Raw genomic sequence first — 27,834 nt, 5'->3', positions numbered from 1 at the left:
CGCGGCGGGTCTTCGCTTCCTCAAGGCGGGCGGGGCGAAAGTCAACCCCGGCCCCAGGGAAGGGGCGGGCCGGGTTCCGCCGGCCTCACCTCGCCCGCGCGACGTCTCCATTTTGCTTCGCTGAGCTGCGTTAGCGGGGATTGTCGGCCGCGCCTCAGGTGAGAGCGGGAAGGCGGGAACCCGCGGGGGGGGGGGGGGGGAAATACCGTAGTAATAGTAGCAGTAGTAATAGGGGTAATAGGGGTATTAAGTTCTAGCGACGTTTCCCGTGTTGTGTGTGCGTGTTCTAAACCAAACCCGTGTTTGTTTTCCTTCTTGACGACGTGGACGTCTCCTCAGCCCTCGCCCCGCTTTTTTGGGACAACGGTCTCTCTCCCCGCTTCTGAGCGTGCCAAGTTTTTGAAGTTCAGGGGCTCGAGCAAACAAACAAGCCCCCTCCTCCCCTCCAGACCCTTTCTCGAGAGTTGAACTGCAAACTCTTAATGCTGCGGACATTGCCTTTTTTCTCTCTCTCTCTCCCCTCCCTCGGTGGTGGATCAAATTCGGATTAACAGCCGCAGGGCAACCACGACTCTTTTCAACTCAGGGCAAGGTTAGGAAAGAGAAGCTTCCCTTGGAAATCAGGCGACCGAGGCTGAGAGTAACTAAGGGTAACGTTAAGGGATAAATGCGCATTATTTTTTCCACATTTCCTTCCCCTCAACCTTGCGCCCCAGGCGGCAGCCGCGGAGATCAGCGCGTGATTTCTTCAGCTGCTGGCATTCTATAAAACCGGCTGCTTGCTCAAGAAAGTAGGGGCAGAGGTGCTGCCTCGCCTAAAGCGGCAGAGGAAGCCCCAGGAATTGCCCCTTCGTGGGGTTGGTTTGCCTCTGCTGCTAGGCTGGCCCTGAGTCTTTTTTATGATGGTTGTGGCAAGAGATATATATACAGAATATATATATATATATACACAGAATACTGTGAACCGCCCTAGACATCCGGGTGTTGTTATTTAGTTGTTCAGTCAGTTGTTCAGTCGTGTCCGACTCTTTGTGACCCCATGGACCAGAGCACGCCATGCACTCCTGTCTTCCACTGCCTCCCGCAGTTTGGTCAAACTCATGCTGGTAGCTTTGAGAACACTGTCCAACCATCTCGTCTCCTGTCGTCCCCTTCTCCTTGACCCAAAATCAGGGTCTTTTCCAGGGAGTCTTCTCTTCTCATGAGGTGGCCAAAGTCTTGGAGCCTCAGCTTCACGATCTGTCCTTCCAGTGAGCACTCAGGGCTGATTTCCTTCAGAATGGATAGGTTTGATCTTCTTGCAGTCCATGGGACTCTCAAGAGTCTCCTCCAACACCATAATTCAAAAGCATCAATTCTTCGGCGATCAGCCTTCTTTATGGTACAGCTCTCACTTCCATACACCACTACTGGGAAAACCATAGCTTTAACTATACGGACCTTTGTTGGCAAGGTGATGTCTCTGCTTTTTAAGATGCTGTCTAGGTTTGACCTCCGGGTATAGGGCAGTATATAAATTCAATAAATAAAGAAATAGGTGCTTTTGCTTTTTTTTTTTTTTTAAAGTGGTTACTGAACTGCATGCATGCTCTTTGGAGGAAATTTGTTTGCCGATGCGCTTTCAATGTTAACAGTAACTAGTAGTTGCCTCTTCTTGTTTAACACACTGTGAAAGTACTGGAGTTTTTCTGGATTACGCTGAAGTGAAGCATTGCAGGGGCTTGGATTAAGATGACCCTTGGGGGCACATTCAGACTTTACAATTCTGTGATTCTGTGACTGTGTGCCTTTTGCGATGCAATGATTCTTGACACATTTGCTTTTAGTTGTACAGTATGTCCAAAACGGAAAGCGTGACAGTGGGCAAATGCATGAGTCATACAAGGTAGCTGTAACCCTGGATTTGCCATCCTGCCTTGTGTGCTCACAGTGGCCTTCATTCAGTAGGTTCTCCCTGCAGAACTTTGAGTTAATATTAAAGATCTGTTAACTGCTGTTGAGTTTCTTTGCAAACAAGCAGGCTGAGTAGTTAAAAGGTGTGGCATTTATTTATATATGGGGTGGAGATTATGAAGTAATCCTGAAATCGGGACTTCAGACAGAATGAGATTGCACTTTCTCCTTAATCAAACAATGCTATGTGGTCCTGTACTTGCAATTTATTTATTCATATAAACTGCCCCATCTCAAAGATGGGTAAGATTTTAAGTCCATAAAACTGAAATTTAAATAACCAGATAATGACCATTACATGATTCTTTAGCACTTACCTCTTATTAAAACTACCCTGAAAAACTAGCCCTAACAGACTACCCCTACAAACGAACAAGTTTCCTATGTTCCTGTGTTCACTCTTAATGATCACCGCTGATCATACATGAGTGAGCAATTACCCCTGTAGATTTCTAGCTACTATTTCATGCAAAAACATTAATTGAAAGGGTAGACCGGGGGTGGGATTAAAATGATTATCATACATAAAGTGATTTTATGTTCTCTCCCAAAGTGAACCTTCCATATTGATGTTAATAGCTTGTGTTTGAACTCCGAAGCAGGCTGTTATGAATTTTGACTTGCCTTTTAGGAGACTCTGTTCTTGAGAACAATCTGAGCACACGTAGTACAGCTTCATAGTACATCATTATTTTCTGTTAATTCAAAACAGCCCAAGCTGAAAACAAACGCAACTACAAGAAAAAAAAGTGGCTGCTGTCTCATTAAAAAACAACAAAATAAAATAAATCAGTCATATAATCTTGAAAGCAATTTTACACACTATATATATGGGTTTCTTAGACACTATCATATAGGAATTAGTGTAGGCTAGAAATCAGTGAGCATATAATCAGATATGACAAATAACACTATAAATGTTTGTGCACTGAAGCATAGATGCTGAAATAAATTCATGTAGGGCCATTACATGTGACAATCTGCAGATGAGTTATATATTTATTTGTTCTTCAGTGCAGGCAATCCATAAAGGGCCCCCCAGATTCCTACCCATAGAGTATTCATGTATGCCCCCTTGCACATCTCCTCCGGTCTTCCTTCAACTCTTGTCTTTCTACATTCCTTTTTGCTACCTTCATTCAATTTTCCTGTTAAGCTCTATGTTATTACTGGGCGGACTAAGGCATATATTTATATGTATTTTTAAAGCTTTTTTTTTTTAAAAAAGCAGGGGTTTTTTAAGGGGCCCCAAACCGACTTGGAGTAGAGAAGCTAGGGCAAGGCATTTCCCTCTGCTGGTGTTAGCCCTGCTGTGGAATGGGACAATTGCCTGCATAGTATCTGTCTTCACCCAGAAAGGGCTAATAGCAGATTGTGCTTGATGGGTGTGAAGAAACAGGTTGGGGATGAAAAGGGTTAAAGAGCTGTCACCACCTGCTCTCTCAGTGCTATTCCTTTCATTCAGTTCCTCTTATGGTTGCTTTATTTCTTTTCTCTCTCTTTTTTTTAAAACAAACACTTCATTAGGATAATAAAATATAACTGTATTTGTATTTAAATGCAGCTGATTTCTGTTGCAGCATTCAGCAAACAGGCTCCCCTTTTTAATGAAGGTGTGTCTTTCCTCTCTTTTCTTCACCCTCATTTAGCTTATCAGTCTTGCCATTAGCACATAGTGCTTTATCTTCTCAGACTGATTTCTCATTGTCCTCAGGATTGGGTATAGTTCTAGCTGCTGTTATCATATATACGGCTAATGCTGCCTTTGGCAGCATTACTCTCTTGTCTTTAGAGTAAGTTAATAAACATAGTGTTTGGATATTGTAACCTAATATTTGCTCCATTGAGGTTTTTACAAAAAAAAGAGAGATTTTGTCAGTATTTATTTCCCATAGTCAATCTCCCACATAATGCTTTGGCCCTCTTATTCCCTGTGGCTCTGTCCATTTCTGTTGTGAAATCTTACTTACGGAATTCCCCTATTTTTTTCTTCTCCAGTTGTATTGCAGTGCTATCTAGTAGATGCCTGTGATGTTTATGCAAGAGCACTGGATTCACTGGCCTGTGGGAAGAATGTAACTTGATGGTTTGAATGCTTTAAAAAAATCTTGGTGTCTCCTGTCACTAAAACATTACCTTAGGTAGAGGATATCCGGATTCCAAAAAACAATTTAGTAACAAGGATGCATTTATTGCACTTTTAAAAACTGTAAAAACCTTCCCTCTATATTTGTAGCTTAATTTGAAGTAGTGGGTACCTTTATCTCATGTTTGGGTTTCGTTCCATCTCCCATTCCTGCAGTTACTTGATAAGATGCTGCTTTGGTGCCTCACCCTTCTCAAACTCTTTAACCAAGTTTCCTTGTTCTTGTGTTCCTTCATGCTTTTTCCCTGATTAGTCTTTTTTTTTTTTTTAAAAAATGATATTTGTTAAAGTTTTAAAAAATACAGGAAAATACAGAATACAGAAAAAAAGTATAAAGTTTTTAAGATATAACAAAAAAGTAAAAAATAAAAAGAAACATACAAAATAAAACAGTTAAAAACACGTTGATTTTCCATAACCTATCTTCCTTGCACTTATTTCCCCGGACCTCCTCGTACCTCCCTTTTTTGTATTCCAGTTCAATTTGTTAGTTCAGCAAATCCTTACCATTCCATGATTAGTCAGTTTTATTTACACCACTACCCATTTTGAAATGGCTTTGGAAATTAATGCAAGAACGATAGCAAAAATGCCCTAAAGCTTCCCAAAACAATCTCTGACCAGAAATGTGCTTTGCTATCATTCATAGAGAAGACAAGGTTTGGAAAAAGAGGTAAAGGTTTTTCCTTTGAAAATCAGTCTAGCAGAAACTGTAAATGCAAGGTTACCTAGTCCTGGACTGTGGATATGTATAGACATATCTCTGTGTGTCTGCTCCCCTGTCAAGATCTCTTTAAAAGGATTTCTCAAACATTGCTGAAGGTCATCACAGTTTTAACAGTCAACTTTGGATTTTGTTTTACTCTTGCATGGCTTGCTAGGAAACAGTATGGAAGGGGAAGAAAGTGCTGAGTGAACCTGTTAATGAATAAACAGTTAATGAATAAGATTTCTGTGTGTGGAATAGAAGAGGTCTGTAGCGATACTTGGGGCTGAAGTAGTGAACAGGCCCTATATAAATAAGAGGAAATGGAAGAGGATCACAGACAAAGCAAGGGACTAGCAACTTCATTGCCAACTGTTACATTCATTGAAGCATATGGCAAAGCGAAATGAAATAGATGGCATAGTCTCACATACCCTCTGTATCTCAGATTTGACCTAGTTAAATGGGCAATGTAACAAAGTTAAATTTGCACCGGCAAATGTGAAAGGTGTAGCCATGGAAGAAGGGGATGTTTTCAGAAACAGGTTTGACTGTAGTCTGGTACAGGAATCTACAGATTTTGACTTGGCTCACTAGCAGGTCATAATTTATGGACACCTCTGACCCCTCACTTCCAAGTCCCCTGTATGTTCAAGAGGAAGTGTATTGCACAATTGCAACATGACCACCTCCAGACTGCAGGGTGATGGGAATTGCCTAGTAGGAAGAGGGGGAATCTTCATATCTGGCCAAGTGACAAACAGGCTGGGGCTTTTGTACCCTGAGCTTCCTTCCAAGCTTTGCATTGAGAAACACTTGGAGCTGTTTGTGACATTAAACCTCTCCTTCCCATTCCCATGGTAAAAGGAGGGGAGATTCTACTCCTTGGGGAGTAGATTTGTGGAGACTTGATTTACTGATCCAGCGATAAAGTGCACAGCCATGCCTCATCAGTGCTTCTCTTCCAAGATTCTGAATTAGAAGGAAAGTCTTAATTTAATTTGCATTGCTATGAAGCTTGGCAGAAGAGAGTCTGTTGTAACTGAATGCTACCCAGATAGCCTTAATATAAAAAAGACAGATCCTTTTAAATTATCTTGAAAGCTTTTAAACTTCAGACTGTTTTTCCTAAAACACAAACATAGTTTTCCACAGTCAAATGAACTACTCTGTTTCCTGCTTGGCGTTACATAACTGCCTTTGTGGAGGGTGTGGTCCTCATTTTTTACTTCAGGAGGATACACTGAAACATGGATTAGTGACTCATTGTGAGATGGAAACATAGCTGGCTGGCCTTTAGTAAGCTCATATTATGTGACTTCAGTTCTCTGGAACAACAGAAAATGCCTGAGAGGGCTATAGGCACTGTGGAGCTTGTAGAGGCTTGACTTCAATTCACCACCTCTGATTTCTAAGCTTTTAAGTCTTTCCCCCTTTTATATGGAGGCAAGGTGCATATTCTACCCAGTTGCTCAGCAAGGAAAAAAAGAAACCTGCCCTTCTGTATTCTGATGAAAGACTATCACGGCCATAATATGGATGGCACATGCATTAAAACAGGAGTGGGAAACCTTTTTGGCCCATGGACTAGATCGTTATCTCCTTCCAGCCCTTGTTGGTCCACTTTGACATGTGGGACCAACAAGGTTTGCTCAACATCATGGTGGCTGATAGGTGGGTGGGATCACCTAACTGTCAAGTAGACCTGCCAAAGGTCTGCTTTGCTGGCATATTCCCCCACAATCAACATGCTGGTGTACCAGAACCCTACAGTGAGCAGCTCCAACCAATGAACAGATTGTTATATCCTGCTGGTGGTGAAGTGCTCACATGAGGAAATCACGTAACTCTTAAGTAAAAGCTCTCAAGTGCTTTTCTTTTGTCTTACAGAATGTCGTACCCAGGATATCCCCCTTCAGGTTACCCTGCTTTCCCTGGCTATCCTGTAAGTATTTACTATATTTCAGTTCTATCTCTTTTTCACACTTTAGCACAGCAATAGACAATGATGATTTGCATTGTTTTGCTATGTATTTAGTAGGCATAAAGCTTCAATCAGATGGTGCCTTTAAGCCAGGTATGGCTAATCTGTGGCCCTCCAGATGTTGTTGGAAATGGAATAGTCAGGGACGATGTGAGTTGGAGCTCAGCAACACCTGGAGAGTTGCAGGTTAGCCACCAGTGGTTGAAGCAGTCCCAGGGTAGCTTTCTGGATCAATTTTATTTGGGTTTCAGACAGCTCCCAGAGATATTGCCAGTGCTTCTCGCCCAAGACCAGGACTACTGTAAGAACACTGAGGCTTGTGTTGTAACTATATATAATAACAAGCGCATATTATTGCTTAATAAAAATTAAATTGAATTTTTTTCCTGTTATTGACACAGATGTAATTTGTAAGGTGCAACTGGTCTAGAAATTATTTTATTGTTGCGAGCATTATTGCATTGTGTTGGTATTGGGTTTTGAAGTTGCAGAGGAAAAGAAAATGTTAAGAGTGTTTTGAATTGTTGTGCTGAAGGATATTGACTCACCCACATCAATCTGCTTCTGTCATCCATAATTGCATCTTCTGTCCTCCGAAGTGCTCTGAGGTTTCACCACATAAAAGCACAGTTTGTGCTTCTCCAGCAAATGCTCTCAATGGCACTTTTACTTCTCTATTTTTCTCCTGTTTCATGTTTACTCAATGGACACACATTGTTTCGCTCTTGTGTTCGTCCACTTCTTCATAATAGTATATTTTACTTCATAATTTTTTTCTTGTTTCAGGGTTTATGCTTTAAATTCTTGTTTGGTCTTTTGTTCATGTTTGGTTTCGGCTTTTTTGTTGTTGTTATAATGTTGCTTTTTATTTATAATCTTTAATTTTGTCTACTATAATGTGTATTATTTTTACCAGTGTTTTTCTCATTCTCTCCCTCCTCCCTTTTTTATTCATTGTGGTGTTTTTCCCCCCTTTTGGCTGTTTTTTGTTTGTTTGTTCCATGTCTACATTTTATTTGTACTGTAATTCACTATTTTAACTGTTTGTTTTTATCTTTCCCATGAGTGATATGGTTGGTATTGTGTAAAGAGTTTTTACTTTTTTATTCAGGTAGCGTGGTGTATTACTAGATTTGTTTGTGTGTGTGTGTGGCAAAATTGTTTGTACTTCTGCATCCAAGCAGGTCCTCTTTAAGGAGGGAGATGCACCACCACACTCTTTCAGGGCAATGAAATATTAATCAGTCCCAGAACTGTATATTGTAAATGTTTGTAGGTCTTAATCTACCCTGAGACTGAACACTCTCTACTGTATGATGTGCTTATTGCCCTCACTTCCCTTTGTCTTGATGTTGATACTATATTTTTGGAATAGGAGGGTATGGAATAAATGAATGAAAATGACTTTTATTCTTAGGGATGGTATGGTGAAGATGAGCATGCCTGCCTTAAGAACGATTCAGTGAACAAAGAGGTTCAAAGAAGCCCCAAGGAGGGCCCCTTTGCAGAACTGTTTATTAGCATGTTTTACTACCTGAGTTGTAAATGTCTTACATCCTGAGTTGCTGAGACAAAGCAAATGTTGGACTCAGAAGCTTGACTCCCTAAGAGGCTCGTTCCCTGGCTGATGTTAAAATTAAGTAAAGAATGTGTTAGATTGTTAGCCTTGAAAGAGGGATAGATTTATAGTTTAGAGGTGACCCAAGATAACAAGGAGAAATAGCAGATGATAGTTTAAGAACTAGTAAAAAAAAAGGTAAAGGGACCCCTGACCATTAGGTCCAGTCGCGGATGACTCTGGGGTTGCAGCGCTCATCTCGCTTTACTGGCCAAGGGAGCTGGCGTACAGCTTCCGGGTCATGTGGCTAGCATGACTAAGCCACTTCTGGCGAACCAGAGCAGTGTATGGAAACACCGTTTACCTTCCCGCTAGAGTTGTACCTATTTATCTACTTGAACTGCGTGTTTTCGAACTTCTAGGTTGGCAGGAGCAGGGACTGAGCAACGGGAGCTCACCCCCCTTGCGGGGATTCGAACCGCCGACCTTCTGTTTGGCAAGCCCTAGGCTCTGTGGTTTAACCCACAGCGCCACACGCTAGTACGTAGGCTTAAATGCTGCATGAATATTATAAAACACACCCCTATTGTAAAAACTGCTAATTTGAGTGGACATGGGATATATGCTATTGTTGGGGGTACATGTTTAGGAGCAAACGTGATGTAGGCGGATCGGGAAGCCTGTAAACTGCAGTTTCTTAACCAATTGTAGGAGGAATATTCGAACCATCTTAGGGTATAAATTATCTGTGATGTGAACTGGAATGTGCAATCGCCTCTTTCCAGCATGACTTGCGGGGGGAGGGTCTTTGCCCACAGTCTGCTTATGCTTGATCGTGGTGTAGACTTTCTCCTTTCAAAGAGAAATTTGAATCCCTCTGGGAAAGATCCAAGATCCCTGTTGTCCATAATAATTAATTGTCTGTTTCATTGCTCCTTTGATAATTAATAATTAATTGTCTGTTTCATTGCTCCTTTGGGATTTCTGATCAATGAAGTTTCTCTTTCTGTATTGATAACAGTAGGCATTATGGTTGACCTTGCTTCTTTTACTTTAGTCCGAAGTCCAGTGTTGTGGGTAGGGTGAATAAGGGCCAGTGTTTACTCAGCCACAACCTTGGAGCCAGTTTCTGTATAGATCTGTATTTTTTCTGCTTCAGTGGTGGACTCCAACAGCTTTGCAGGACAGGATAATTTCACCATTTTGCAAAGTGCTTGGAAACTGGGTGCATGCGATGGAGCTTTCTCTGCCTCTCTGGCAAGCTCAGAGAGGAAGGGAGAAACACTCACAGGGGAGCCCAACTTCTGGCAACCTTGCAGAGCTGGGTATCTGTTTCTTTCTTTGCAAGACGCTTGTAGCCCTGGTGATAAGCAGGGAGTTTTCTGTCTTTCTCTCCTCTGAGCTTAGAGATCTTCAGTCTAGCTTCTGACATCAAATGTTGTCAGAAGCTGTTCAGGAGGAAGAGGCAGAGGTATTCTCCATATCTGGCACTTGATGGTATGTAGTAGTGACATCCTCTCAATTGCAGTTGTTTAATCCACTTTTCTTTTCTTTTATATATATTATTTTATATATATATATATATTTTAATCCACTTCTTGAAGAGGTTTCCCACTTCATGGACGATGAGCATTCCATGTTGGTATTCTGCTATCTTTGGAAGATGCACCTGTTTACGCAGTCATTCCCTTGACCTATCGACCTGAGTCTCCTGTTTTAACTACTGTGTTGTTTTAATGCAATTGTTTTATGGTTTGTTTTTAAAAATGACTGCGTAAACAGGTGCATCTTCCAAAGATAGCAGAATACCAACATGGAATGCTCATCGTCCATGAATTTATAATCCCTTTCAAAAACCATCTAAATTACTGATCATCACTACATTGTCTAGCTTTGGTTTCTTAAGCATGCTTTCCATGAAATCTTAAGTGGGAAACTGTAAGTTTAAGAGCTCACTCCAAAACAGGATAAAAGATCTAAGGGAGTTGCAGTATACTGAGAAACTTTAGAAACAGAGATCCAATAACTATAGTCCTATGCAAATCACTGGTCTATCTTCCTTAAATGAAACAGTGCACAGAGCAAAACTAGCAACAGTTGGCATAAATGCACCAAATGTGGAACAAATAGTTTTATAAACATCTATTGAGGACACTACAAATTAACAAGGGATATATTGGCTTACTTATAGACCATAAATGGAACTAAATAGACCATATAAATCAAACACGCCCCACTTTCAAACCTCTTCAAGAAGTGGATTAAACAACTGCAGTTGAGAGGATGTCACTACTGATGTTGCTTTCTGTAGAATAGATACTGTTCCATCTTCTTGATGAAAACTTGTCTTAGTTACATGCATGCATACATATTGCAGAAGTTATTCTGAAATGTATGCTTTGAGTACATAAGAGGACTCCAAGATTGGAACTTTATTATACTGTCTCTGGTCCTGGCAAATGCATTTTGAATTTTACATTTACATTTTATTTTACATTAATAATAATAATAATAATAATAATAATATATTATTTATACCCCACCCATCTGGCTGGGTTTCCCCAGCCACTCTGTTTTTTTAAAAAAAAAAATATTTATTACTTTTCCAATAATTTAAACACACACAAAAAAAGAAAAAGAAAAAAGAACAATACAATGCAGTACAAAAACACTACATAACACATTAAACTAACAAAACAAAACAAAAACAATTTAAAAGACATCAAACAATTTCAATATCTTATCTTTCATTCACTTATTTCAGTGACCTCCTCACACCTCCCTTTTTGTATTCCACTTCTGTTGATTGTTTCAGCAATTCCTTTCCATCTTCCTCTGCTTTCTATCCTTTAATTATCTTAACAGATTCTAACCTTATTTTTCCCTTTAATACTCTATTGGTCTATTTATACATAATTCCTTATAACATTTCTACTAAAGCCATATAACTTCATTCCAACATTTTTCTAACATTCATTAATTTTACAATATTTCTGTAAATAGTCTTTAAACTTTTTCCAGTCTACTTCCACCGACTCTTCTCCCTGGTCTCGGATTCTGCCAGTCATTTCCGCCAATTCCATATAGTCCATCAACTTCATCTGCCATTCTTCCCGAGTGGGTAAATCTTGTGTCTTCCAATACTTCGCGATGAGTATTCTTGCTGCTGTTGTTGCATACATAAAAAAAGTTCTATCCTTTTTTGACACCAATTCGCCAACCATGCCCAGAAGAAAGGCCTCTGGTTTCTTCAGAAAGGTATACTTAAATACCTTTTTCATTTCGTTATAGATCATCTCCCAGAATGTCTTAATCTTTGGGCATGTCCACCAAAGGTGAAAGAATGTACCTTCAGTCTCATTACATTTCCAACATTTATTGTCGGGCAAACGATAAATTTTTGCAAGCTTGATTGGTGTCATATACCACCTATAAATCATTTTCATTAAATTTTCTCTCAGGACATTACATGCCGTGAATTTTATACCTGTGGTCCATAACTGTTCCCAGTCAGCCATCATTATGTTATGTCCAACATCTTGTGCCCATTTAATCATAGCTGATTTCACCATTTCATCCTGAGTGTTCCATTTCAACAGCAATTTATACATTCTTGACAAATTCTTAATTTTTGGATCTAACAATTCTGTTTCCAATTTTGATTTTTCCACCTGGAAACCAACTTTTTTGTCCAGATTGTATGCCTCCATTATTTGGTAATAATGGAGCCAATCTCATACTCTGTTTTTCAATTTTTCAAAGCTCTGCAATTTTAATCTGTCTCCATCTTGTTCCAGAATTTCCCAATATTTCGGCCATTTGGCCTCCATTTCCCCAGCCACTCTGGGCGGCTTCCAACTGAATATTTAAAAATATACAGCATTAGACATTAAAAACTTCCCTAAAGAGGACTGCCTTCAGTTGTCTTTTAAAAGTAAAATAGTTGTTTATTGCCTTGGCATCTGCTGGGAGGGCGTTCCACAGGGCAGGCGCCACTACCCAGAAGGCCCTCTGCCTGGTTCCCTGTAACCTTACTTCTCGCAATGAGGGAACCGCCAGAAGGCCCTCGGTGCTGGATCTCAGTGTCTGGGCTGAACGATGGGGGTGGAGACGCTCCTTCAGGTATACAGGACCAAGGCCGTTTAGGGCTTTAAAGGTCAGCACCAACACTTTGAATTGTGCTCGGAAACGTACTGGGAGCCAATGCAGATCTCTCAGAACCGGTGTTATGTGGTCTTGGCGGCCACTCCCACCAGTCTAGCTGCCGCATTCTGAATTAATTGCAGTTTCTGGGTCACCTTCAAAGGTAGCCCCACGTAGAGCGCATTGCAGTAGTCCAAGCGGGAGATAACCAGAGCATACACCACTCTGGTGAGACAGTCCGCGGGCAGGTAGGGTCTTAGCCTGCGTACCAGATGGAGCTGGTAGACAGCTGCCCTGGACACAGAATTAACCTATGCCTCCATGGACAACTGTGAGTTCAAAATGACTCCCAGGCTGCGCACCTGGTCCTTCAGGGGCACAGTTACCCCATTCAGGACCAGGGAATCCCCCACACCCGCCAGGGAATCCCCCACACCCCTGTCCCCCCAAAATTTGTTGCATTAACTGTTTTAATGGTCAGGTTTGCACTGTATGTATTAGGCAAGCATATTTGTTCCATGTGTGATTTTTTTTTTTTAAAGTACAGCAGAGTTGTTTTCTTTAATCCAGCAAGTGGTGGAGCTGAAGTGAGAGCCTCAGTATAGATTTTAAATTTTCTGTGACTTTCTCTAGGTCTTTCTTTCTCAACTGTGTTAACTCTTGATCTACTGCTTGTGTTTAGCCTACAGGGCAAGAGTCTACTTACCCACCTGCTGGTCAATATACTTACCCTGCTGCTCCTGGAGGCTTCCCACCTATGGGAGGTGGTGCATATCCTGCTGCTCCACCAGCTGGTGGCTTCCCAGGGGCTACAGGATACCCACCCGCACCTGGTGGGTACCCCCCTGCGCCTGCTGGATACCCTGGGGCTCCTCAGCCTGGTGGAATGCCAACTTATCCTGGAGGTAATGTGCTGAAACACTGTTGGCTGCTTATCTCTGCTGTAGTTGAATGCCTGTGTTTGGTGGCTTAAGAAATACAAGGTTGTATCCAACAAAACCATCCTGTTAATGCATCTACCTATCTATCCCCACACTCTCCAGATCTGCTCCGAAAGGTTGTGGAAACCCCCCAGAACGAGTTTGCGGGGGGTGGGCATGAGGAAGAGGAAGTCCTTGACTAACAGGACAACTTCATACTAAACCCTAAGCAAGAAAGAAATGAATCAGTGCTCTCAGTGAGGTGGTGGTTATGTTCTCTGTGTTTCAGAAAGGTCAGAGAAGCTTAGATGAAAAGGGCAAACCTAAATGCTCAGCTCCCATTTGTCTTCCAATCAGGCACTGAACAGGCTAGGGAAGGACACTGCGTAACTGAGAGTGACTATTCAAGGCCACACACCAGTCCCAATCCCACATAGTGTTAGCTTACTGCGTACTTGCCACCATTGGCCCCACATGAGTGACTTTTTAAAAACCTACTATAAAACCAGAACCATGTTAAGGAATAGGTAAGCTTCAGACAAGGGCTGGCTTATCCAGACGTACCTTTCCTTTGCTCTCTCCAGGCACAGTCCATGATTTAAAGCTCTGTGTCTGAGTGTGCCACCCCCCTGGAGCTTTCCCTGTGACAATCCACTCTTGAAAGCTGAATTTGAGCAAATGGCAGTTTGGGTTTTCTGTGGATTGCCATTTGCTCTGATTCACCTTTAAAGACCAGCTTTTCGTGGTGAAAGCTCTGGAGCAAAAAGAAAGAAAGGTGCTCAGACACTGAGCTCTAAAGCGCATGGGCCGTGCCTGGAAAGTGTGGCTAATGCTGGTCATTGAAACAGCTAGCCTTAACTCTGCAGTGACTGCTGAATGATTCTTTAACTTGCCCCCCTCCTCTGCCCACAGCATACAGTGAGCTGCCTGATTCATTTGGGAAAGTTCCTTACCCAATATAAAGGAAAAAAATTATTAGGATTCTGGTAGTGCGCACAAGTAATACAGGTTTTCAAACAGACATTAAACCAACTGAGTATTTTCTAGCTCTTTAATTTGATGTATTAACTATATATTTTGTACTTTGTGATTGAAATATTTTGGTTGCACTTGCATGGTATCAGATTTTTTATTTTTTTTAAATGTATTTATTCCAGGCGCTGGGTTTGGAGTACCTTCAAATGGTTCTGGCTATGGCTATCCGCAGCCTCCAACCCAAAATTATATGGGAGGTGGACCAGCACAAATACCAGGTATTGAACGACTATTGTGATTGGATATGGAAAGGATAAATCATTCTGTTTATGGGTTTAGAGGTGGAATGCACCCTGTAAAATATGAGACTAGTGAAGCAAACTTGTATCTGTAAGTCTTACTCTAAGTCTGTATTCCACTGCTGAAACACAAAATAGTAGTTAAGTACTGTTACCCACTGCCTTGCGGGACATCTTCAGGAGAAGAAAAGGCCAAGGAGCAAACCCTACGCAAATTTGAAATGAAGTCCCTAAGATGGTTGGATGGGGCTTTGTACACCTCCTTCTGGCAACTCCTGCAGCCAAGCTGGTGCCAAATGTATTGCTCTGCTTTCCTTGGGGGAACATCCTTGACGCCGTGGGGCGGGGTGGGGTGGTGGGTCTTGTCATCTAGGAAGCCCAGGACCTCCATACACACCGCCCAGGCCTCTGCCTCAGAGAGGTCACTTCGATGTTGCTAACATAGCAGAAACAATGTGAGAGGGAACAGCTATGAACTACCAGTCTCTGCAGCCACAGCAGGTGCTGTGATTCTCCAGCAGTTTGACTTCAACCCCAGAAGCGCACTTCATGGTCTCTCGAGACAGACGAATGCCTGCAACTCTTGCACCGGCCTCATGTATAATCCCATGTGGGGACAGTGATTCACAGAAACAGCATCTATGCACAGCCCCAGCTGGCTTGTGAGTCCACTAGTGGTCCTGCATGATCCTGGATTGCATGGGTGCTGCTGTAGTTGGCTCCTGTCGTTAATGTTAATCTGTTCAGTGGCAATGCAGATATAACATGACACCCGCGTAAATACAAACCAGGAAAAGGAGGGGGGAAATTGCTGCCAAAAAGCTAGAGGGAACCTGCGAATTTGTGGCATTCCTCCTCATCTTGGTTATGCTGCTGTTAATGCCACATCTGCACTGGGCCTTACCGTAGTCCCACTTCCTAACCTTGTGTCGGAAAGGACCTTGGAAATAAAGTTAGGGAGATCCAGGCTGCAAGTGATAGTGTTTTAATGATCAGCTTTGCATCCAGCAAGTATTTGTTCCATGCACAGCTCCCTGAAGGGAGCAGGAGATGCAAGGAAAGAGACAGAAATCTGAAATGTGATTGAAAGTGACACAGTTTGGTACGTGCTCATGTCACTGTGAAGCCTGCAGGCTTCTTTGCAAGTCCTGAAGTTCTCCCTGATCTGCATGAGGAAATATTAGCTGAAAACCAGTGCATGAATCAGTAGCAAACTTCACATTTTGCTATGATGATATTTTATGCACACAGCATGGCAACAATAAAATCTTATTTCAATTTTATATTTTTCTTAAGCTGGGTATCCAGGTGGACCAACTCCAACACCACCTCAGGTATGTCATTTGTATTATAAAATGGGACAATGTTGTTGGTTTTATTTGATCATGGTGGGAATGCAAATTGTTTTGACGAAGAAAAAATGTTGTGGTCCAGTTCTGCAGATCAGTATAGAAAACTACTCACTTGTGTATGCAGTATATTTGAATAGACCTCTTGGAGTTTGGCTTGAGAAGCCAGAGGATACTGTAAATATAACTGAGTCCTTCAGTCTTAGGGGGCAAGCTTTCCTTTTGAGGGAAATCAAGCTAAGCAAACTATTGGTTAGGTTGTTGCAAGGGCTCTGGGTGGACAAGTAGAACCAGTTTAAACTACAAAAAGGTATGCTTAATGAAAGTATAAGAAAAACTTTCTAAGGGAGGTTGTGGAATCTCAGCTCAGGCATACACCAGCTGTACTTCCGGTGTGTGTCAAATTCCCTACCTCACTTCCTTGTGACAGCCATAGTTTGTCATCCATATGTGGCAAACCATAGTTGCTGCATATTTTGCCTCCAGGCCTGAATTAGAAACCATGATTTGAAATGGGAGAGGAACTTACTTGCCTGATTTTGAATAAACTATTGTTATCATGTATTGGGAAGGACGGTAGATGAATTGGAGTACACAAGGAGAAGATCGCTTGAGCTGTAGCCTTCCATGTAAAAGAAAGAGCTGGGGGCAAATAATAATAATAATAATAGTCAAAATAGTAAAATTTAAATAGAGGGAGAAGTTTGAAATTAGTTTTTTAAAACCTGCTTTTAAATTAAATGCTAATAAAACCCTTCTGCAGTAGCCATTTGTAAAGGCCTGTCATGTTTTGAGATTTGCAGCCTTGATGATTCCAGTGTGGTAACTTGGAACATAATAGATTTTGGCAACAGTTACACTTCACAACAGGGTTTTTCCCCCCTCTAAGCCATCCCCCTTGAGGTTCAGGCCACTCTTGCTTTGGAGTAGACATAGTGAGCCCTTGTTCTCAGAATTCAGGATCCCAGTTCATCACAGGACCCTCCTAGGGGCTTCTTCTACCACCTCCTTGTGCTCAGATTCCTCCTCCTTCCTTCTCTTAGACTGGCCCCTGTACACAGTTGACACAGGCAGTGCTGTTGCCTCTTGCCTCACCCAATAAACTTTCCTTTGACTCCCAAGGGAGTGAGGGATTTCCACCCTCCTACTTATCATTGAGTCAGCTGCTTTAAAAGAGGGTTAGACAAATTCATAAAGGATATCAACATTAGCCATGATGCATGTGTTCTGCCTCCACAGTCAGAGGCTGTATGCTTCTGAATACCAGTTGCTGGAAACCGCAGGAGGGGAGAAGGCTGTTGTGCTTGCAAGCTTCCCACAGGCATCTGTTTGGCCACTATGAGAACAGGATGCTGGAGTAGATGGGCCATTGGCCTGATCCAGTAGGCTTTTAGTAGGTTCTTACATTCTCTTCCTGTGCCTGTGTTCCTGTTGAAAGCCCCAAATGCTGTGGAGCTTTTCCTGCAGCTGCATCTTCAGTTATTCTCTCCTTCTCCCTCTCTTCGCCTCGAGCCTACATCTCCCTCTCTGTGTTTCTGTTTTAGCTCTGAATGCTAAGGGAGGAGATGTGTCCTCCAGCCTGAAATAGATTGCTGGGGTAATTTCCTGCAAATACTTATAAAGGCTTGAGCCGATGACAGGCGCCCCATCATATTAGTAAACCAAGTCTGTTCATCTGGAATATATTGGCCTCCCGACTGCTTAGGATGTCTCTCCTTTCCCTCTAAAGTACTGATGCCTAAGATTTCATTGTTGAGATTGAATAAGCATTTCACATGGATCAATAACATGGTAAAACAGATTTCTCAATCTCAGCCTGCAGCAATGACTCAACATATGCAAGGCACAATTCGACCAGCTCCGAACTTTGATGCAGGGCGGGATGCAGAAATTCTGCGCAAGGCTATGAAAGGGTTTGGTAAGAGCGGTTTTGTGTTTCATAGTGTTCGTGTTTAAACTTGTGTAGCCCAGAAACCAAACACTCTTCTCTACCTTAATCCTGTACGTCTCTCACTAGATCCTTCCAACACTTGTATATATTTTAACCATAGTCTTTAACATAACTTGGGGTGCAAATCAACCTTTCACTCTACAACCTGAATTGTTTATATGGAATATTTTTTTCAACATGGCTTCCTCTTTCCATGGCTTGGTTTCCATTTTGGATTTTTAAAAATAGAAATATGGGCAACAGTGAAAAAGAGCAGCAAGACTTGGGATAGATGGGTCTGTAGAGCGGGGCATGAAGAATCGTAACCATGAGAGAGGATTGCACAATACGCAGGGCACTAGATGCTCCTTGATACTGTCCTTGGCAGGGAACTCCCTTGTCTAAAGTGTATCCAACACTGTCCAGGGCAGATTTTGGTGGTGCCTGATTTGGTGGCTGCAGGTGGGAGGAGAGGAGGTGAAGTTCCATTGTATGAGAGAAGTCCACTTGCACAGTTGGATTCTACCCCAGAACTTTTGTCAGATTTCCCCGTGTTTGAAATCTTTTCCCTACAGTGTACATTGCTAAATACCTGTTTTAAGCAAGCCTATGAGATCTCTCTGCATTCAAACTCTGCAGTGAAGTAGTTTCATTTTGTACAGGAAATCTATGAATGTGAGCAGTTTGCAAAGTCTCTGTACTAAAGCAGTGTTTTTACCCGATGTACACCTTGGGGTGTACAATAAAAGGGATGAAATGGCTTGATACGAGACTACACTGAGTTGCCTTCTTGCTCCCTAGGAACGGATGAACAGGCAATCATTGATGTTGTGTCCAACCGCTCCAATGGTCAGAGACAGCAAATTAAGGCTGCTTTCAAGACCATGTATGGCAAGGTATGATTGCTGGTGATTTTGTTTTAGTCATAATAATGAAAAGCAAATCAGCAGCTGGTACAGCATATGGACAGCTTGTGTGCTTAACTGTCGTGAGCAGAGTGAGGTCTGTAATTTAACTTCATTTCTTTATTTTGTCAAATACTGGACCCTCCCCTGTAGTGGTTTTCAAGAAAGCTAGGAGTGGACATAGCCTCTGGCTGTGCTTTACTAGTATAATGTGTAACAGTGAAGTGGTGACAGTAGCTTCATGTTCAGTATGTGCTGAGTGATGCAACCTATTTCAGACAGAGGCTTCTCCTATCATAGAAGATTCCAAAAAGCTCTTTGACATAAAAAGTCAGTATGGGCCTTGTTGAGGTACTAGTATTGACATACAAGGCACATGTCTACAACACACCAACTCTTTTGCATTCTGCTGTATAAAATAAAATAGTAATTTCTTCTAAAATGGCTGCCTGTGTTACGATCCCCTAGTTTAAAAGAAGTTTTAAATTGATTTATCATTACTGCCTTCATTTTCTGCCTTGAAAATATATCTCACTAGACTTCAGTAAACATTGATTTGTCAGCCGCTGAACTGTACATTTTCAGTCTGTGTGCGCATGCATATTTTATGAATGTATGTCTTTCTGATACCACTTTGTAATTGGACAGGATTTAATTAAAGACCTGAAGTCGGAGCTAAGTGGAAATATGGAAGAGCTGATCCTTGCACTGTTCATGCCAAGTACCTACTATGATGCTTGGAGTTTGCGGCATGCCATGAAGGTATGGTTTTCACTGGCATTTATTTTCACGTAAAATGATCACATTAACTGTAAAAGGACCATAAATGCTCAACTAGCTCAGTGTCATTTCAAAACTTATTTTCAGTAATAAAGGTGAAAATTGTATTAATAGTTTTTAAAATTAAGGAATATATGCAGTGTACATTTCCAGAATATTCAGACAAATGCAACCTGCTTCCACTCTCTCAAAATTATGGCAAATCTCTCATAAAGATAGGCCCCAATGCCTGTCTTGCAAAATTAACCATGGTCCTCTGTTTTGCATATTCTTTTGTTCTACTCACAGAACCCCACTTCTTGTTTTCTTATTCACTTGGCTTTCAGTCAGAGTCAGAGATGATTTTTCTCCCCTCTCCCAGTTCTTTATTCCACCCCCCCCCCCCGTTAAGAGTTGGGGAATGGGGCACATGTGCAATCCAGGAACGCCTTGTGCTTGGCAGAAACAAATAAACCATCAAATTAGCACCCCCACCCCCAAATCCATTGGAATCCACTCCTGGTTTTCTCCTCAGCCCCCTTCAATTTTCCAGAAAGGCAGGTTGGGAGTGGCAAGAGCTGGGGTGGGGAAGCGGGTGAGAGAAACTTTTAATGTCAGGCATACAGAAGAAGAGTGACAACGCTTCTGTCATCCTCAGCCAACAAGTCAGATATGCAGTGCTGGCTTGTCACCAGTAGCAGGGCTGGGTGACTATGATTCATCTGGATGCTGAAATACTTGTAAGACAACTGTGGGAGTACTTCAGGAGGGAGGCAGGGATGCTCATTCTGTGAATTTAAGCTACAGTCTAGTTGAAAATATTGCTCCACTGACAATGAAAGAAACCTGTGCAAAGAGCATAGCAGTGCCCAAGTGTAATTTATATGTACATGGTACCAATTCCTAACATGAACCTCCCCACACATCCCTTAGTTATTTTAAGAAATGGACAAGGCCTTCTGTGTTCTGAAAAACTGAAGGATTGATTGGTGTCCTTGCTTTCTTTGCTCAAGCTCCTTACATTTCTGGCTGCATGACTTCTATATATACCCAGATATGGAAATATGTATGTGTTAGAGATACAAGTGACAAATGCCCTATAGACACAGTTCCCTGGTTGTAGCCAGCTGAGTTTTACTAACGCATAGGCCCATTAAAATTAGTAGACCGAAGTCATGTTCGCCCGTGCTTGTGCCTGCATCCTGTTCATTTCCAATGAGATCATCACTGGATTATGCTCTTAGATTGTAATACTTTTCTTCTGTAACAAACCTTGGGAACTATTGGTAGCTGGTGGCTAGATGAAGCAAGTTTGTTGAGTAGGTTTTTTGCATGAGCTGAAAGACGCACAATGGCTTGCAACATGATCTAGTTGAATGAAGCAATATGGCTCAGATGTTCCTACAGTACAAAAAAGTGATCAATCTTCTTTCTAATGTAATAAAACAATTAGATGTTCTGGTCAGCTTTCTGAGCAGCCTGCATTGAGGTAATGTCTGTAGTGCTTTGTTTCTCTGCCTGCAGGGTGCAGGCACACAGGAGAATGTGCTGATTGAGATTCTGTGCACAAGGACAAACCAGGAGATTCGAGAAATTGTCAGATGTTACAACAGTGAATTTGGAAGAGATATCGAGCATGATATTCGGTCTGATACGTCAGGACACTTTGAACGATTACTTGTATCTATGTGCCAGGTAGGATGAACAACCACCTTCTGTCGCATTTATGTTTACCAAGCACACGTTTACCTTGTTCTCGATAACAAGGCCACCATATAAGTATCTAGTTTGCACCAAGTACAGTTCCAGCTGTAAGTTTTCCACCCCTTTTGAAATGTATCCTGAGTTAGGTACCATTCCTTGTATGAAATAGGATTTGATGATAGGACTAGGCTTTTTCTATCAGATGGAGATTTCAAATACCTATCTCTTGAAGTAAATGGTTTTGACTTAACATGACCCTCTAGGACCCGATCAATGTGACATTCAGCTCTGAAGGAGACCTATTACTGAATATTATTGAATAAAACAGACACAATAGATCAGTAGCTCCCATTTAGCTTAGTACTGTGGACCCCCCTTTTTCAAAATCCAAGCCATAGACCTACTTTTCAAAATGTGGTAGTTTTTGTTATGTAAATGGTGCCACCATACACTTCAACATGACCCAGCACAAAAGCCAGAATGTGTGTCTTCTGGGCTGCGCTCCTGCACGAGTCATTTGGCCCACACACAAACATGGTGCCCAAAAACGGGATGTATTTGACAATTTTTTTTCTCTTAGATGCAACCAAAATACTGTGTTAAATAGACTTGTTCCATCTTGCCCAAACCAAAACTCTGATTTGGAATACATCTCTCCTAACTAGTTCAACCTGTTAATGTGTTGATACAGGCACAGATCATGGACCAGGCCTCCTCTTTTTGCACATTGTATTGAACCCCCCCCCCCCCAAAATAGGCACTTTTATTAATGTGCTGCCACTCTGTCATATCTTGCTCTATGGTGTGGGTGACGGATCCTTTGGTTCTCCAGATGATGAAGGACTCCAGCTCTAGTCCGCATGGGCCACTGACAATGGGAGGTTTAGTCCAGCAACATTAAGAGAGCTGCAGGTTCCCCCATCCTCTTTATGGGAACAAAATTGGTTCATTTCAATGCTCACAATCTTGCAGTGCCAAGAAAGTTTGAAACTAGTCTGTCTATCCAGCTCAGTTTAAATTTCTCCCCTAAGTAATTGTCATTGTTGACAATAAAAGTAATAAAAGTACTGGACTAGTCTGTTGTTAACTGATAGAAAGAGAAATAGTTTGGTCATGTTAGTAGTATTTATCTTATACTGTGACTCTGCTTAATTTAGCTACCACCGTAACGTGCAAGTATTAATTTCTAATTTCTCCCTGGTCACAGTTACAGTGGCTTTAAATATAAATTAATCTTGCCTTGTCCTCTAGACGGTTGAAATCATGAGATGACTGAACAGTTGATCTTAGTTTTGCTCATTTCGTTTTGCATATTTGTGGAGCCATAGCTGTGTTCAGACAAGGATACTATAAAGCATAAATGGAGGCCAGATGTTTAATCATTTGATTTGCTATGTCTAAATGTGTGTACTTGGCAAAAAAGAAAATTAAAAGAGGGTGAGCATCCAGGGAAAAAGACTTGGCAATCCTACCTGCCATTGAATCCAATGAGTTCTGACTATACACAATTTCAGCTGTGATCCCTGGAACGTAACCCCTGCATAAGTTGTGGGCTTACTGTATATAATAGTAGTAATCAATATTTTTCTCTCTTACAGGGTAATCGGGATGAGAATCAAACTGTAGATTACCAAAAGGCTCAACAAGATGCTCAGCGCCTTTTCCAAGCTGGTGAAGGGAAGCTGGGGACTGATGAGTCTGCCTTCAATATGGTCCTGGCAACTAGAAGCTTTCCCCAGCTGAAAGCCACAATTGAAGCCTACTCTCAGGTAGACAAGAAGGGGAGGGCATTTGTGTGGACTAGACAGGACTGGATTTGGCTTTCATCAGTTCTTTGGCTAAAAAATTAACATTTCCTACTCATATTTTTGCAGGTTGCTAACCGAGATTTATTAAGCAGCATTGGCCGGGAGTTTTCAGGAAATGTAGAACGTGGTTTGAAGGCTATCGGTAAGGGACTTTTCCTGCATTTCATTGTTCAATGAGGTCATTTTTATGGGCAATTTATTTACCAAGCACCTACAACTATTAGGTGCTGGAAACTTCACTGATTAATGAGCATCAGCTGGGGCTTCAGTGCCCTTCCCAGACCTGTAAAATAATTTATGCAAAATAAGAGGACTGATTGTCAGTTGCTTAATTTGCACATGTGATGTACAGTGGTATCTTGGTTGTCAAACTTAATCTGTTCCGGGAGTCCGTTCGACTCCCGAAACCGTTCGAAAACCAAGGTGCAGCTTCCGATTGGCTGCAGGAGGTTCCTGCACTCAAGCGGAAGCCGTTTTGGATGTTTGGCTTCCGAAAGACAGTCGCAAACTGGAACATTTACTTCCGGGTTAGTGGCGTTCAAGAGCCAATTTGTTCAACAACTAAGCTGTTCAAGAACCAAGGTACCACTGCTTCAGATTGCTGGTGGTGCAGTAATCCTTTCCCTCCACTAGGAGGCACACTCTCTAAAGCAAGCCATCACTAGGAACTGGGCTAGATGCACTACCCATTTCCTCCCTAGAACCAGTTAGGGCTGATCTAACATTTAACTCTAATTTGCCTAGTAAGGACATGATTGTTACTTTTAATTACTATTGGGTTGGATAATTTTATGCTTTTGGACTCTTGGTCTTTGTATAATCTTTATGTTATGATATACTTGGGGGGGGGGAATGCAATGACAAAAATGCAGTTTGGATTAAAGATTCTGGCAGGTTGATGCTGTTAGACTCTTGTGGCTTTGAGCTGTCAGTGTCAACTTTGAGTTGATCTTCATACTGTTTTATTGCAGTGCAATGTGCTCTGAATCGCCCAGCCTTTTTTGCAGAGAGGCTTTATCATTCCATGAAAGGAGCCGGCACAGATGACTCTACCTTGGTTCGAATTGTAGTCACTCGCAGCGAGGTAAGAATTTATTATGTGTAACTTTTACCTAATATGTAATTAAAGGCTGGTTATTTAATCTTGTTTGTGTTCATTATATACACAATCTGGCCATATTTCCAAAGCGGTCAAATGGCTCCTTTATTGAAACGCAAATCCATCACAGTCTTTTACTGTATGAAGTTCAGGCACAATGGAAAGGTAACAGAAGCTGTAAACACTTTTGACAAATTGATAGTTGAAACTTTTCTGGTATTATAAGCAGCTTTCTTTATTAAACTTGTACAACCCAAGTGGCACATTGTATAGATTCAAGGCCATTAGTGGTGATGCCAGTTACCTGAGCTGGCACAGATCTAGATGATAGAAAGCACTCTTCTTTTAGGGAGCAGACTCAGTGCCACATTGTTCCTGGCAGTGATAGTTGCCCCAACCTCAGTCTTCATTATTGAGTCATTGCTTTAGAGGCTTTCCAGGTAGAAAGACTGGCTATGAACATGAGGTAGGGGCAGCTGCAGTTGCCAAGACAGGTTGGAGCCATGCACTTTAAGAATGTATTTATTGTGTGTGATTGCTTTTGTCGTGTTATTAGGCCTGGCAATACATCAGTATCTTGCCCAGGACTGCTAGGAGGGGGCAGACCATGATGACAGCTTCACTCAGTAGTATGGGTGAAACTGCCACCTCCTGAGTGAAGCCGCCATCCTACTGTGCAAACTGCTTGGCTGAGCACGCCGCTGCCCCCGCCAAGCAGTTTTGCAGATCCCCTGACACCGCACAAGCCAGCGGTGGGGGGGGGGGGGGGCTCTGTTAAAGTGCTTGCCAGCCCCACTCCCGCTTGCACGTGGGCAGGATTGTGGCTGGGGAAGTGCAGGCTCTGTCACACTTCTCCATCGAGGTGTGCACCCCTCAACAGAGACGTTTAAAGGAACACCCACCTCTCCTCTGGCTCTGTTAGACTTCACCTGCTGAGGCAAGCCTGTGTGCACTTGCCTCAACTGCTGGCGCTTAGGGGGTTGGATGGGCTCAGCCAGGGGGTGCAGAGGCTGCGTGGATACAGTGGTTTTGCACCCCATGGCTTGAGGACTTGGCTGCCTTTGTCTGGGAGGGTGAGCTGTCTGTTACCACCCCACAAGGGAAGAGGCTTGCATAGGCAAGGGCAGTCAACGCACAGAGCCTGACAGGCTCTGTGAACTTCGCTACTGCTGCCTGGTCCATCTTTTTTTGGGGGGGGGTAAGCTGACTGCATCTTCCTCCCAGGGGAAAGAGGTACCACACCAGCAGAGAGTGCCTCCAAAAGGAGGTCCCTGCTGCTGGCATACCAGGACTCTCAGTTGGGGGGTAGGAGCCTTCCCATCCACCAGGCGCTGGGGTGAAAGCACCTTAACTTCCACAGTGAGAGCTGAGGTTGGTTTCACCCCTTGCTGGTGAGACACCACAATGTTGAAAATGTACTGTATTTTTCGCTCTATAGGATGCACTTTTCCTCCTCCAAAAATCAAGGGGAAATGTGTGTGCGTCCTATGGAACGAATGCAGGCTCCTTGGCTTCAGCAATAGCAACGTGAAGGATCCAAAGTGCAGAGGGAGGCTTCGCGTTGCTTTCGCTGAAGCCTGGAGAGCAACACTCTCCTGGATTAAGCGATAGCCGCCCAAAGCCTTTGGAGCGCAGCGTGAGTTCCCGCTGCGCTCCCAAGTTTTCAGCCACGCACCTGCCTGGAAGCCGGAGGAAGAACAGAAGGGGCCTCTTTCTGTTCCTCCTCCAGCTTCGCTTGAAGGGGCGCTGCGCAGAGAGGGAGAAGTGCCCAGCGCCCCTTCAGCCATGCGCCTGCCCTGGCTTCTGCCTTAGCTGCGCGCAGCCTCTTTGGGCAGGGGGAGCCTTCATCCCGCTGCCCTGAAGAGGCTTGGTGCGGTTATCCCAGAAGCCAGATCCCTCTTGCTGTTCTGGCTTCTGGGATTCAAAATATTTTTTTCTCTTTTTTCCTCCCCCCCAAACTAGGTGCGTCTTATCATCTGGTGCGTCCTATAGAGCGAAAAATATGGTAACACTGCCCAGCCCTAGTTATTATTTGCATGCTATCTTTCCATAGTGAAAACCATGCCTTCAGGAAAGGTGGCATACAAATAACATGATGAACTTCTCCCCTGATGTGGAAGGTTGCATTACACATCATCCACTGTACCAGAGAGTAGCATATATGCATTACTTACTTGTTCACAGAGAGCAGTATTAGAGGCTGGATCGCTAGGCAAACCTATGTCTTGAGTAGCTTTGTAACATGTTGCAGACTGTGTTTCCGGTGTCAAATTAATTCTTCCTCATCATCAAACTGGCACTGAAGTTTTAATGCCCGGTGCGGGTGAATGGGGCACAATCCGCCTGGAATTTCAGTGGCACTAGACCTGCCTGTTGAGTTTAATGGGATTCATGAATTAAGTTGTGTCTTCTCTCAGTTGTCTGCTTTGTTTCTTTTGGCACAGATTGATCTTGCACAAATCAAACAGATGTTCACCCAGATGTATCAGAAGACTTTGGGCACAATGATACAAAGTGACACAAGTGGAGATTACAGGCGTCTGCTCTTGGCCCTTGTTGGTCAATAGACCATGCTGAAACAAAGAAAATGGAAAATGAGCTGCTTGGGCAAATGACTATCATTGCATATAAGAGCATAAGTTATCCTAGACAATGTAAACAAGTATGCTTCTAATGGATGGTTTATTTTGCACATATAATTGCCTTAATTTCGCACATCATGTACTTTACAATATAAAATAAGACACCTGCTGTCTGAGTTGTAGTGAAGTGTCTTTTTCTTGTTACCATGGTTATACTCAATACATTAATATAAATCAGTATCTCTTATAAAAATATTAAATAACCTTGGATTGTAGCTAAATTACTCAGAATAGACTTAATGAACCACATTAGTAAAATACAACCACCCCTTACTCTTGTGAGCATTTCACACATACAACAAAGAGTCCTTTCTACTTAGGAAATTTTTCCTATATGTACAAAGTTTGTAGCAGTTCCGAACATGCCGGGGTGGGGAGAAAAGGCTATAATAAAGTATCTTGGAATAATGCGTGGCTGTCTTGCTGAAACCTTCAATAAATATGCAAAATAACAAAACAGTACTAGAAGCCATGGCAGAATTATCCCCGTTGGAACATTTTGCAAGACAATCACTCACACTACAAAGAGCTTATAACCCACCTACTCTCAGCAGTCAAGAACATCAACACTGGAGGGAGCTGTTAGGAGTGAACGTGGAGCACTGGTACCAAACTGTATGGGAAACAGCCTTACTAGAAAAGCTAACCAACAAACCAAAACTAGCACAGGGACAAATAAACAAGGATGCCTTCACCCCAGTGTGGTTCCCCTTTATTACACACACAGCCCAACAAGAACCCAGCGATAGCATGCAAATCGACATGGCTAACTTGAGCCAACAACCCTTCATGCACAAACAAAACTTACTGTACCAACTTACTGTAGCCCCCATGAACACGAATGAATGAATAGAAAGGGAACCTATGCATGTGACTCTGACACAAAAACCTTGCACATACACTGTAAAAATGCAAGTTTACTACGCCCCACCTCTCTTCCCACAACCTTATACT

At 42.4% G+C, this 27,834-nt stretch overlaps 1 protein-coding gene and 1 long non-coding RNA gene across 2 annotated transcripts; one reads left to right on the top strand and one right to left on the bottom strand.

Annotated features, from left to right (window-relative positions):
• ANXA7 (annexin A7) lies at positions 1–27,290 on the top strand. The gene is made up of 13 exons (XM_081006540.1): positions 1–158; positions 6,696–6,750; positions 13,173–13,395; positions 14,568–14,663; positions 15,981–16,018; positions 17,849–17,951; positions 18,765–18,859; positions 19,517–19,630; positions 21,152–21,322; positions 22,930–23,100; positions 23,206–23,281; positions 24,111–24,223; positions 26,683–27,290. Exons 2-13 carry the CDS (start codon positions 6,697–6,699, stop codon positions 26,803–26,805), a joined length of 1,377 nt encoding a protein of 458 aa, XP_080862666.1. The 5' UTR covers positions 1–158; position 6,696; the 3' UTR covers positions 26,806–27,290.
• LOC308477724 lies at positions 21,893–26,676 on the bottom strand. Its single transcript, XR_013986680.1, has 2 exons — positions 26,409–26,676; positions 21,893–22,256 (listed from the first exon to the last, which is right to left on the bottom strand). It is a non-coding gene; the product is annotated as an uncharacterized lncRNA (long non-coding RNA).
• Positions 27,291–27,834: the final 544 nt, after the last annotated feature.

Source organism: Podarcis pityusensis (assembly GCF_964106645.2).
Source record: "Podarcis pityusensis genome assembly, chromosome: 5".
NCBI classification, from domain to species: domain Eukaryota; kingdom Metazoa; phylum Chordata; class Lepidosauria; order Squamata; family Lacertidae; genus Podarcis; species Podarcis pityusensis.
Note: the sequence above shows the minus strand (reverse complement) of the source record. Positions and strands in the feature narration are given on the sequence as shown.